Source organism: Cryptomeria japonica, chromosome 9 (assembly GCF_030272615.1).
Source record: "Cryptomeria japonica chromosome 9, Sugi_1.0, whole genome shotgun sequence".
NCBI classification, from domain to species: domain Eukaryota; kingdom Viridiplantae; phylum Streptophyta; class Pinopsida; order Cupressales; family Cupressaceae; genus Cryptomeria; species Cryptomeria japonica.
In genome coordinates, this window is record NC_081413.1 from 670,292,070 (window position 1) to 670,306,044 (window position 13,975).

At 37.2% G+C, this 13,975-nt stretch overlaps 1 protein-coding gene across 2 annotated transcripts in view; it reads right to left on the reverse strand.

Annotated features, from left to right (window-relative positions):
* LOC131033840 (structural maintenance of chromosomes protein 6B) overlaps window positions 1-11,275 on the reverse strand; it is a 171,816-nt gene extending 160,541 nt beyond the window's left edge. Inside the window, exons 1-3 of one of the 2 annotated variants that reach the window (XR_009103688.2) lie at window positions 11,109-11,275; window positions 10,752-11,001; window positions 10,472-10,577 (exon numbers count right to left, since the gene is read on the reverse strand). Coding sequence is in view for 1 of the 2 variants with exons in the window: in XM_057965132.2 (XP_057821115.2) it covers window positions 10,472-10,577; window positions 10,752-10,905 (260 nt within the window). In the remaining variant the exon portion in view is untranslated. The remainder of the gene's footprint in view (window positions 1-10,471; window positions 10,578-10,751; window positions 11,002-11,108) is intronic. The other variant, XM_057965132.2, reaches the window with a different exon arrangement.
* Between the last annotated feature and the right edge of the window lie 2,700 nt (window positions 11,276-13,975).

Here is a 13,975-nt window from a genome sequence, read left to right on the forward strand (position 1 = left end):
TTCCAAGATAGACAGCATGGCCAGCCTCTTCCACTTATGCAGTGGGACAAGAGAACAATAGGAACTGTTGTTAGTACTACTACCAGCATTACAATATGGATCATAGAAGTAAGAATTGAGAACCAACAGCTGCAAATGATAACCAACTTCCTTCTTTCCACACCAATGAACTTACACACCCCAAAATCAACTCCCAACACCAAAAGCTCAAGGCACACCAAGAAAGCTCTTCACACAACCAACTTCAAATTCTGAAATTACCAATAACACACTAAAAATACAAAGACCAGCAAGTAACGGACAAACTAAAATGCTCACAACTTCCCCAAATCAACTCCGAATTGCACCAAATCAAAGTTCTCAGACTCGGACTCGGCTCGGACTCGGCAAGGCCGACTCAACTCGTGACTCGGCTATGACTCGGCAACGACTCGGCAATGACTCAGCAAAATTAAAAAACCCTTGAAATTAAGAGATTTTTAACAATTTAAAACTTGTTTCATGCACCCATTATTGAATATAGCCCAATTATAATGTGTGCTAGCTTGTTATGCCATGAAAGGCATGTTGGTAGAGTATCTACTTGTTTGGGGCTTCTGTTTAGTATTTTCTTTGGCCAAATTGAAATTTTGGGAGCACCAACATGAGACATCATGAATATCTTCACTTGGAAACTATAAGGAGTGCTTGTGTATGGTAGTAGGTAGGAAATGTCCCCAACTCACCCACTTTTTTTCAAAATTTTAAGAAACATCCCTGTTGTGAGGCACTCACACATAGCCCCATTGCAAATGAAAACCCCCACTTTTTGCTTTCTAGGGTTAGCTCTTTTAGTTTTGTTGTTGGTCGTTTTAGTGTCTTAGCCTTTGAATTGAAGGGATTGAGTTTCTCAAAGGTCATCAAATCAGGTGGATCTCCTCAAGGTGGAGTGAAGGAGGTTAGGTCAGTTGAGTGATTAGGGGTTATTTAGATCATTCCTAGGGTTTTTGTGTACTATCTGGTCACACTTCAAGTTGCTAAATCAAACCTTGGTTGAATGCATAGTGTCCTCCTAGGTCCCGTCCCTTACATCAAGGTCAGAGTGAACTCGCCTTAAAAGTCTGGAATGTCATCCTGATCCTGAAATGGCCTGAAATTTGACTAAGTCTGGAAATTTGAAGGATCCTCCAAAAACTAGATTTTGCATTATAACTCATGGAGGTCTGAAACTACTCTCAAACATCCTGACAATATATATGGAATATAACTTAAAGTATAAGGAAATGTCACTTATACTTAAATGTTATATTCCATATATGAATCCTGACGGAGAGACTAACTTGTCAAACTAGTCAAAACATTGACCTGTCGTGGCCGAGTCTTGGAGCTTGGACTCGGCGAGTTTTGCCATAACTAGCCTGACTCAGACTAACTTGTCAAACTAGTCAAAACATTGACCTGTCGTGGCCGAGTCTTGGAGCTTGGACTCGGCGAGTTTTGCCATAACTCGCCTGACTCGCGAGTCAGGCGAGTTATGGTCAAAACTCGCCGAGTCTGAGTCCCGAGTCAACAAAACTCGCCGAGCTTGGCTCGACTCGCCAACTCGGCGAACTCGCCTGACTCACGGCGAGTTTGGGAACTCTGCACCAAATCAAAAGCAAATGAGAGATATAACATAGACAACACAAATAGAACCTCAAACCTGCACCACAAACAATCAGAACACAACACGAGGCAGCCAAGGAAAGGGGACGGCTCTACTGGGAAGTTCGACTTGCTACATAAAATCCAAATCAGCTTTTCAAGATCCGCAAAATGGTGAACTTTATCGCCCAAGGCATAGGAAGAGATGGAGAAGATACCCAGAACCACACGTCAAGCACACAGGGAGCCACGAGCAAAAAAACACCTTCAGCACACACCGTGATCAGCAACATGATCACTCAAGAAAACACACCAAAACATCTGAAACTGACACAAAATTCTGCAACATTGTTCTCCAGTCCACTCCTCTGAATGAAGAGCAGTCTCTAGCTCGACTACTTATTGTATTGCAAGCAAGAAATCAAGCTATGGCTAGGAGTTAAGCCTTCCCCGAAGCTTTCACTTTGCATTTCGGCAGCATTTCATTATAAAAAATTCTTGGATACCCCCAAATGAAGGCTAAGGCACATATTTGTAACTTCCTCCTGAAGTCAAACTTCTTTTCCCTCCAATATGGGATTAAACAACCACATTCCAATTTCCTTAATTTGCATTTCATTTCATTTCTCCAAAATCGCCCATTACTTGGTGGCAAATACACCTTATACAAAAATACATTGATAAAGTGTATTATGGCGTTTAAAGAATAAATTGAATTATATCATAAAATTGACTTATTTTTCCTCCTAAGGTGTCCATCTTGCCTTAACAATAATCACCCACATATAATTAAGGAAATGACTTAGATATCAATATAACTTAGCAATCCCTTTTAAATAAATCCTCCAACCTTTGCCTTGAGTTATAATTTAATTTAAAACACCATTTTTTCATCAAATATTGAACCTGCCAAAACAAGCTCCAAGGATATGGGGAAACAAGCTAATAGAATTGCCCTGCTAGAAATAGTCACTGAATTGCACTGAAGAACCCTTGCCAAGAATAGCACCAAAACATATTGGACGACCAACTGCTCAAACTAACCTGCCAGAAATAGCCATCTGAACAAGCTTACTGACATCCTGCTAAAAATAGAACTACTAAAAATAGCATACTGCTAAAAATAGTACTTACTAAAAATAGCATATTGCTAAAAAATAGTAAGTGTTTCCAAAGTGACTTTAACCACATTTTGAGCAGCTGTTGCACTTACTAAAAATAGTAAGTCCGGAAAAAGTCACCCGATGCAGATGCATGTTGAACCATCCTGAAGCGCTATGAAAACCCAGAAGGAATCCAAAATCCAAACTATCAAACTCCCACATATACCTCTTGAAAACACCAAAGAATCCTCCTAGAAAATATGAAACCCTAATTTCTGCTCCTGACTAGACTACGGGCCTCCGAAATAGGCAAACGGCCAACTGAACTAATCACTGCGGAGAAGGGGACATTACAGCCATCTCCATCAAGATTTGAAGATATCTATTTTTTAGGGTTTTCTGGATCCTCCTAGATCAAAGAGACATTGTTTTTCATTGAAGTTATGGTGAATTTCATATGTTGATTCAACACATTGCATGGTTTCTACTTCTCATTTGTTTTAATGTTGATTAATTGAATGAAACATTTTGTGGATGATTAAAGGTGAAATTCGCATATCCATACTACTAGCAGTTTGCTGATTGTAAACTTGCCTTGCATGGTCAACTAGAATCCTCATTCAAGCTTATAACTTCAATTGTTATTCACACATTGATATGCATTGCCTTGATGGTATCTATATTGTTGGTGGTAATTTGAACCACATATAATTACCTTAGAAGATCACACTAACTTTATGGAGTTGTTCACTGATGTCAAAGCAAAGGCTAGTTGAGTTTCATAAAAGATTGTCCATCCTTCTTACATTCCTAGGAGTAGCTTAGTCTTTTGAAACCCTTCCCCTTTTGTCCTTTTTTCCAATTCAAGTTTAGCTTAGGAGAGAAAGCATCATAAGATTGCAATATCAGATGATCAAGTTCCAACAGTCCAAATATCCAAACATTCATGCATTCAACGCAAGTCCCCTTGTGATTCCAGCAATATCACATCAAACCATTGAGCTTATCCACATGTCGAGACCAGACATTAGGAACCTTGAAGTCTTCCAATTGATCACATAGTTTAGCATTTGGGAAGATTTTGTTCAAGAGAGGATAAGATACCTTGGTATTTTATTCTATGTTTGAGGTGCATAAAAAACACATCAACATGCCCCCACGGGTTAGAGTAGTTGGTCTTAAGTCTCGGGTTTGCTCCCTGGGGTCTTGGGTTCAACTCTCTCTCCCAGAGTTATTCTGCCACGAACACTTGGGGGCGGTGTTGATGGCACCGTGGCCGCAGTGATTAGTCTCGCCCCCAACTCGCCCCTTGCTTGAACCAGGGTAAGGTCGGGGCGCTGGGCTGGGGCCGCGGGGATACCCTGACGACAACAACAAAAAAATAAAAAAAATAAAAAAATAAAATAAAAAAAAGCACATCAACAAGGTGCCTGTAAACTAATCAACCCAACTAAGCCCAAGAGCGCGCAACATCCCACTATGACAACTCACCTCTTGGCCCACGAGGCAGGAACATCTCACTATGACAATTCCATCCCTTGCAGTGGCCTACTTAGCTTGGGACAACCGGTAAACTGCAACTCCCTAACTTACTTCCTCTATTCATTCCTCTAATTGATTACGAGATAAGACATACACACATATATAAATAATCTAAGAAAATATAATAAGAGTAATTTATTCATTATAATCTATCCATAATAATATATATACATAAATAAATAAATGAATTAAATTATATTACCAATTATTTATGTATTTGCTAATTACCTATTATATAAGTTATTAATGGTTCATAGAACCATTAACTCTCTTCTTATAACAATTTCTATTGATAATACAAGAATATTAAATACTTTAAATGTATAAGAAATTTACTATCCTTCCTATCATATAATTTGTAAATTTCTTTATTGAAATGGTGATCAATAAATATTAAATCATGAGTCTTCCTTACCAATAAAACTGATTGTTGTTCTAATCTCAGTTTGACCGAACTGCCTTTCTCCTTCAGCATTCTATACCCTTTTTCTTTTGTCGTTGTTTTTTCTCAAGTAACACCCAATGGCTGTCTTAAAAGCCACGTCCCATGCCCATGACATGGTGGAGTCTCTTCCCAAAGTTTGCGCCTTTCCTTTGACCGCTAGGTAATGGTTGTTGGTAATAGTTACATGTGCCCAGCCAATGATTCATATTTTAATTTAGTTAGTAGTTATTATTTATTATAATCAGCACTTCTCATTATTAGTAATAACTCTTATTTGATTTATTGTTAATTATAAATTGTCTATCCATTGTTTATTTATACATACAAGTAATATGTATGTAATATAATTAAGGGAAATAAATAGATAATGATAGGCTCTAAAATATGTTTATATATTGATCAATTGTTTAAAAGATTCATACATGTTTTTAATTTGAATGAATTGATATTGTAGTGTCGAAAATTGCATACCCCTTTGTAATTCGACCTACATCTTTAGTAACCACTTTGGTGTCCATTCCCCTAGCACCTAAGTAGGCTCACTTTAACCCTTGCATCATCCTTTTCCCTCTCAGGATGCTCAAGACCCCCTTTTCAGCAGCTCCCTCGTAGCGTCAGTCTTGTTGGTCACGTATCTCCCTTATCTCCTGTTGTTCTCGAGCGTGATTCATTTGGACACTAGCACGCCGCACGGATGTCCATGCACCACACATTTGTCTCACGACATCTTCAACGTTCAAATGTCGGTTATGAGCGCGCCTTTCCACTTGTCAGCTACACATGTCGATGGAAACGGCCCCGAATCTTTCAAATGGCTCGCCAACCCTCTTTTCCCTCCTCTTCTCTCTTTTAAATCTATCCTCTTTCTTCATTCAAGCTCTCTAGATTTTGGGCACAATCTCTCTTATTCTTTGGGGCTCTCACGGCTTTCTCTGGCTCTCTCTCGCTTGCTACAGGAGTCTCTAGTTTGCTACAACACTCCCAAGTTCTCACAGTATTCTTTTGCAACTCTCTTGGCTTTCTCAAGCCCCTTTGGTAATATCTATCTATTTATCCTATCTTTGGGCATCTTGGGATTTATCACATCCTTCTTCTATCATTTATCATTTATCATTTATCTTATCTTGCAATTATCTTTTATTCTATCAATCTATCTGCTTGTCTATGGAGGTGGAAACACCAAAACAGAGATTTGACTGAGGCAAGTCCCCAAGCAGCCCCAAACATTTTTCCTTTCTAGCTTGTGTGCAAGTTACATTAGAGAAGATTCATTTAGCTAGAGACTTCATAGCACAGACCTATTGTTTGTCTACTTTCTTCCCTTTTCTCTTATTTCACTTTATTTCCTAGTTGTCTGTATTTTTATATCATCGCACTTCTTTCATTTATCTATACAACTGTCAATCCCTTCTTTGTACAATTCTTTGTTTTTGTCCGTACAGGACGGTAGCGCGTCGCACTAGAGTCCTAGTTCCGCATGTTCGTCTTGGTCACAAAGAGCTTCCAGAAATGTCTAAAAGGTCTATTTGTCTTGTATTATCTTAGTTCTATATCTCGTATCCCCTGGCTCATCCTTAGTGCTAGTTTGAGTGAGGTAGCGGCGGATCAATTTGTCCTCTGAGATTCATCATCTTGGAGGTGACAAATCCCCTCTATAGATACATCAATATATTCAAATAAAGTTAATTGTTTACAATATAGAGGATATGAGAAGGTATAACAAAAATGCATGAAGGGCATAAGGTTGATGGTGCAGGAGCACCTTCACAATTTTGGCTTATTTGATCCTGATGGCATCATGAATTGAATAAAGGACTATTGTAAGAGTCCAAGTGTGTGTTTTACGTTTCATTATGGTTTAGGTTTATCTTAGAGTGGTTTACCCAAGGTTTCACAAGTTTTCTTTCCAGTTTTGGCCCATAGTGCCTTGTAAGCCAAAAATGGCATTATAGTGAAAATGTGTTAAAAACCTTGTAACAAGCCTAGAAAGGAATTGGAGTGGGTGTATTTATTGATTTGACACCAGCTCAAATGATTAGGTGGAAGATATTTGTATTGTAGGTCAAAAATGCACTAAGAGTCAAAAATTGCTAATGTTGTCAAGCAACATTTTGACAAAAAGTGAGAAAAGTTGTAAAATCACTCTACAAGGTAGTTATGGATGCCATAATGGTTGAAATGGTTTGATTGTGCCTATATAAGGACACTTCAAACATTGTAAATAGGTTGGTTTTGTATTAGCGAGAGGAAATTAATGAAATATGACTGTTTTTCATGCTTTTTAAGCTTAATCTGCTGTAACAGTCCGTACAGAGCAATATTTCCGTACTGTTCTTTCATGGAAGTTTGTGTCATGGTTGTATGAAGGTTTTTCATTCTTTGTGTTAGGGTTTTTACGGTGTTTTGGTTTATCAAATAAAATCTTTTAGTTTTTGCCAGTTGACTGCCCTAAACTGGGGTTTTGAAAAAAATGGGTTGAAACACTTGGTCTCCATGGGTAACCAAGCAAAAATGAACCTTGGAGACCAAGTTGGACCTTTGTACATATTGTATTTAAATTTTTGCTGTCAGTTGTGATGGAAAAGGTGAATTTGAGCACTTATTAGGCAAGTGGTCTAACTTGGCTAATATTCTTCTTTTATGCTCAAAATTTGGATTCTAAGCATCAAGTATTGAAACAAATATGGACAGAGGTCTGCACCTGTCCTAGAAGCCTTTTGAAGGGATTGGATCACCTTGGTTTATCCATTTGTGCATTATAAAGTATCACTGTTTGTAAAGGGCAGCGAACTCCCTGTTTTGGGAAATATATTGGTTTTTGGCCCCACGATTGTTTTTGAAACCTTCTATGCATGAAGTCTTCACCATACTTGTTCAAGGCAGAGTTAACTTGTTGATAAAAGGTTTATATATGTTTTGGTGCAAGCATTTGAGAAGTTCTAACCCTCCATTGTGCAGAAATAACAGTGAAAAGTCAGAAAAACAGTGAAAATGACTGTTTATGTCATCTTTTACAGCTAGTATGCCAAGTGTTTGGCAAAATGACAAGTGGGAAGTGTTTGAACAGTGATCTCCAAGGTGTGGCAGAGCCCATTGGTCAGTTTTAGGCCTTGGTTCATGAAGGAGAAGTGTATTTGATAAAGCAAGCTTGAAAACCCTCACTAAACCCTACATTTAAGCCTAAAATGGAGGACAGTCACTAAACCTCATTCATGGAGCCTAAGACCTGAAAAATCTTTGAGCTTAGGCCTCTAACACATCATCCAAAACAAGTTTGTTGGTGCAAATGCCCATCGTTGGGCTAGGTAAGCAAAAAAGTGACAATTAGCCCTCCACGGTTAGTAGCCCTTTTAGCCCTGTTTTGCAAAAAGTGTGAACCCGATTTGTGCAAGGTTGAATGGTCTTGAAGAACCATTGGAAACCATTTGAAAACACTCAAGGAAACCTCCCAACACCTCAGTATGACCAGAGTTTCTATATTTGGGGTTTAGACCTATAGTAAGGGTTTGAGAAAGTGTATGAACAAATGATGGGAAGAACTCAAGGAGGAAGTTTTGGGTTGAGTGAAGCTTGTGAACATTAAAAGTGAGCCTTACCTAGAAAACCAAAACCTTTCCTCTCTCATTTGAAAGAGTCTCTTAACAAGAAGATTATACTTAGCCTTAATTGGTCCTCCTTTGGGATTCTCCCTATCAGATGTCTTTCTAATCTATCTAGTGAGTGAGAAAGGACAACCACATTGTCAGCAAAAGACAATGTAGTAATCAAAATACAATGTGATAAACAATCAACTACATTTGTTTGCTACAATTGAAAAAATCAAGTTCAACTATGTAGATGCATTAAGAGACTTGTTGATAGAAAGTGTTCCTATTTGATAGAAAATTGTATTCTTGATGAAGTTACATACACAATAAGAGCATTGTGGTAATAATGAATGAAACTAAAATATCAACATTGTGCCTATTTTGGAAAAACATGTGTATCTAAACAAAATTGAATGCTTTACCACAACTTAAAAGTTGAAACAACAAATGACTTTGGGAGACCAATGACATTGAGGGGTTCCTTCTCAGTTGGATATTTGTGCTTACAATTAGTTCATATTATTCACGGTTTGATCACTTCAGATCTATCTATCTTGCCAAGCTAACACTTCCTCGGTGCTTAGTTACTTTTAATAATGCAGGGTCTTTCTAGTCTAGTATTTCTCTATTGTCACAAAATGTGCTCTGAGTCCCTTGACCCAAATGTTAACGTGTAGGCACTGATATAATTTCTTTCATCTTTGTTTCTTTCTAAGATTATCTCTCTCCAAGTAGCTCGAAGTTTTGTAAATGCATGTCCATTCATAATAGTCTTGTGGCTATTTAAGTCAAACCTATCCCCAATTTAAGAATGGGATGGATGATGTATTGCAGCCTTGTGGAGGGAACCCAAGCAAACAACCTCCTTAAAAAGGACTTTATATATGTAAAAAGAGTAACATAAGTCTTTATATAAAAAGACTCAATTTTGCCTACTTCTTGTCCATGAGCTGCCATTCAAGAACCAGGGAGACAAATTCTTTTAAGTAGATAATGAAAACCAGGCATTTTCTTGAACAATTGCATAAAAAAGGAGTGTGTATATAAAAATGACTTCAAATATGTAACGGCTGAGATCATTAATTATAAATTTATATGCATTGGTTTGCATTGGATCTAATGCCCATCTTTGGGGAGTGAAATATAGCTTCCCAAACATTTAATATACCACTTCACACTAATCAATTATAACTTCAAGATTAAAGACTCAATTCAACCCCTCTTGTAAGAAACCCTTCCCCTCTTTCCCATAGTTCAAATCAGAGATTCTACCAGTTGTAAGGTTCCTTAAAATTTGAACCTTTCCAAACTATGATGCCTTGTCTCCTTGTCTCAATCAAGCATGCCCAATACTACAAGCATGTGGGCACAATAAAGAAGCAGCGCCAAGATGGAATGTGATATAAGGAAGGGATACCTAACTATCACAATACAATGCAACATCTCCCCTGACTTTCTCTCTTTTGTTATAGGGCAAATCCATTTCCAAAATTCAGCTAGAACTCCTTAATAGAAATTAATTAATTTATCAACCAGTTACCTAATTAAAGGTATATCATAGATATGTTATAGGTTTCAATTGCAACTCAATCCTCTCAAAACTAAATGAACAACAAAGCTATGCTACAAAATGAAACGTCAGAAAACAGTAAAATAAAGCAGTTGAATCCACAGAACTCTCATAATTTGTTACACTGCAAACAATCCCTCAAAATAATTAAAACTATGATCATTTGTACTTTTCAATAACAAAGTGAAACAGTTGCTGCTAGTTGTCTTAAAAAACCTAATAACTATCAACAACATCGTTTAATAGGTTACTCTGATAGAAAATAGAAAAAAGATTACTACTTCTATGCTTGTTCATTTACAAGTTATTTTATTCTTTTTTATTTTTGGTTGATTTATATATTTTAATTTGAAACTGCTATAAATTTAAGTTGTTATTTTGTGTTATAATAACTAACAAAAAAATCAAACTGAGATTTCATACCCAAACTCACAAACGTAAAGGTAGCACAAACTTAAAGCATTTTTTTAATACAACTTTTAAATCAAAGATTTCCACGGGAAGACATTTTCTAAATACTTCCGGACAGCTCGATTTTGCGCTCCACTATTTAATCAAACTGAGGGTTGAAAAGAAACAGCTGCTACATAACCAAACTTACCTGCACCCATTCTTGATAAATTCCTTCAAAGATGTTGCCCTCTGAGTACTTTTCGCCTTGATTCCAAAAGCAATGCATAATGCCGTTAAAATTGCACTCTTTCCACCTGAAACAGTGATACACTACATTAATCCTACTCAATACCCACAAAATAAAAGAATAAAAAACGATTAAACAGCAAACAAGTAAACCTCAGCACTTCATAAACTACATAAAATTATAATTTTAAACTACAAGGCCTAACAAACTACAAAAAAAAAAAGTCAAATAATCTACTCACTCCCGTTCTGGCCGGTAATGAAATTAACCCATTCGCTGAACTCTATTTGCAAGCTGCTATGGCACATGAAATTCTCCACGCGGATCCTCAATATAGTACCGGCGCCTCCCCTTTGGCTGTTGCTTACCGGAAATTCTTCCGGTATGTCCTCCATCACGAATTTAGGCGCATCAGAAAAGAAAAGAAAACGAAAATGCTCCAACTATAAGGGTTTGGGCTTAGGGTTCCAACGCATAAAACCCCAAAAACCCTGTTTCAGAAAGTATTAGAAAGCGTATTAGAAAGCAATTTAGAGTTTGGAGAAGACGAAAGAAGATGAAATGAATATGGACTGAAAGCATAAACTTATCGCTCAACCTTGGTTGTGGTGTTGCTGGATACCAGCTAAATTTCCATAGTTTTATTTATTTTGTTCAGCTCGGCCTGCTGTTTTTGTTTTTGAAAAGCTGTGTAACAGTAGCGCTGTCATGTGTTCCAAGTCGTGGCGGGAATCGAAGACCGACTGTGAAGGAGATTTTTTAGTCGAGGTTAAGTTATATTAGGTAATTGTAGTCGTTTGTCAAAGATTAAAAATTGTTAAGCGAAAATACTCTGTCCTTGTTATTATTATTATTATTATTAGTATAACACAATACTACATAACTTTAAAACGTTAGGACAGTGGTAAAGAAATAATTGTAATGTGGAGTTAAAATTGCTTTTCTAGTATAAAAAATAGATAATTTAGTATTAGTTCATGCAAAAGAGGGATTTTATTGTATTCATTGAAATTTTTTTCAAAGTTTAATCAATAAATACAAAGAATTAAAAAAAATTATCAATTTTTGTATCGTTTAAATTCAATTTTTATTTTATATGATTATAAAAATATCATTTATTTGTATTCTTATTGGTTTGTGTGAGTGGAAAATTCAAGTTTTCCAAAAAAAAATCACAAATTTATATTAAGACATTATTACTCTTATATAAAGATGAAATAACTAGCCCGTTAATGAGCTTCCTAGGGTTAATTCTCCTCAACAGATGACAAGCCAAGCTAGATGGATACCCCCAGAAGAGGGTTGGATAAAGATCAATTTTGATGGTGCAGCTAGAGGTAATCCTAGTCCCTCAGGTGTTGGGTGTATTGCGAAAGATTGTCATGGTAGAGTTACAGCCAATGCTAGTCAACGGCTAAGTATGGGGTCCAATGATGAGGTGGAAGTGAAAGATGCACTTCTAGCAGTGCAAATGGCAAAGAGGTTGAGGGTAGAAAGGCTCCATCTTGAGGCAGACTCCCAAATAATTATGCATGTTATCCTTAAGGGTAAGGCAAACAATTGGAAACTTGACCGGGATATTCAGTGTATTAAAAACCTCCTAGCCACCTTTCGGAGATTCAAAGTATCTCATGCTCTGAGAGAAGGTAACTAAGAGGTTGATAAGTGTACAAATCATGCCTTTGAACTTAGTGAAGATAAAATAATTTTGAATATGCTTCATTGATCCATTCGTTGATGATAATAGTTTGAAATTCTTCTAACCGTTAGCATTGGTCAAATGGTTGAGGTGGCTATTTAAGTTGTCCAGCGTGGTGTATGGTCATAAATGCAAAGTAGCTTGAGATGAGTTGAATGCTTGTCGGGTGGTTTAAATTTCCAGGCTAGAGACCGAGAATTGAAATATCTATATCTTGGCTAGGTTGATCAAATTGCACGATCATATCCCAAAGATGCTTTGTTTCGATGCAGTGGCAACGGATAGATCAAGTGTTGTACCACTACAGTGGGTACTCTTGACAATGTGTGAGAAATTTTCTTTATACATCCCCTAAAAAGCTAAGGACATTTATGTAAACCGTATCTAATGGGGATTTGAACTCATTTGGTTGAGTATGATAAGCAAAGCTTGAGCACATATGCATTAATGTTTTGGGGTGTCAAGAACTTGAATGCGCTAGCTTTAATCAAGGGTTTGAGTCAATATCATTTTGCAATGTTTGAAGTTGAGAATTACAGCTCTGAAGGAGTTTTCTGTAATGAACAATGTAGGCAAATTTTTCAATACGAGTGGCAAGGTCAATGGTGGTGTTCTGGGGCCCTATATCAGACAAACAACTATCAAATGTGTTTAAAATCACAAAAAGGGACTTCTTAACTCGAGTAAAATTGTCTTTGGTGATGAGTTCATGAAAGCAAACTTTTGATATAGAACAAACGCTGACATTGCTTCCAAGTTTCTGGAATGGTGTTTGGAGTTGGAATCCAAAGAGTACTTATTTCTTTCGGTACAGTGTCTCTTGCCCACAATCTCCCCCTTTGGCATTGATGGCAACACTTGGTGAAAAATGATTGTGTTAAACTGTGTTAAACCAAAAATGTCATACACTGCAAATTTCAAAACTTTGAAAGTGCAAGATTCCAATAGGCTCCCCTAGGAATGTACAACATTTTTCACTTCTCTCTCCCCCTTTGACATTAATGGCAAAGATTGGTATCCACTCAAAATTCTATGTACAAGGGTATACACAACAACTTACAAAAATTTGAAGATGTCTGCAAAAATAGTCCTCAAGGACTGCAAGTGATCATCCCAACCTTTCTTTAGGTTCTCCAAAATGTTGATGAGAGCATTGAATAGATATTCATGCATTTATGCTCCCCTAAACTCTGACGGAACACTCTTATTCAATGCATTCATGGCATCCTGCTGATTGCTAAGTAGAGTATCCAACCAGGGAGTTCTTAGGTTCCTCGACTCTCCCTCTCTACCAATTATTTTATCTTTCTCTTGATTTGAGCTATTGATTTTATCTAGTAGAAGCATCACCTGAGCTTCATAATGACTAGCAAAGACGATTTGGGGGGCATAGGACTAAGATATACCGACCAGTTGTCCTTCTCACTCCTTGATCTTCTTATCAAGCTCTATGGTGAGCTTCAACAATAGAAGACATGACTTGTATATTTTCCCTCCTCTGTCCAATGCCTCTTCAATGCTCTTCACAGCGATAATTAGACTGATCCTATCTCCTTCAACCATCCTCAAAACTATCATCAACCTCGTGACATTAAAATGGCTCGATACTTTTACTTCAGTAGCTTTCTCTAGGGATTCAAAATGGGAGTCCATTGACTTAAGCATACTTCTCAACTTGTCGAAGGGTGAGTCAAGTGTGTCTTACTTGAAAGATGGCAAAATTTTCTCAAGAATACGTGTAACTAAGGATATAATCTATTTTCCTC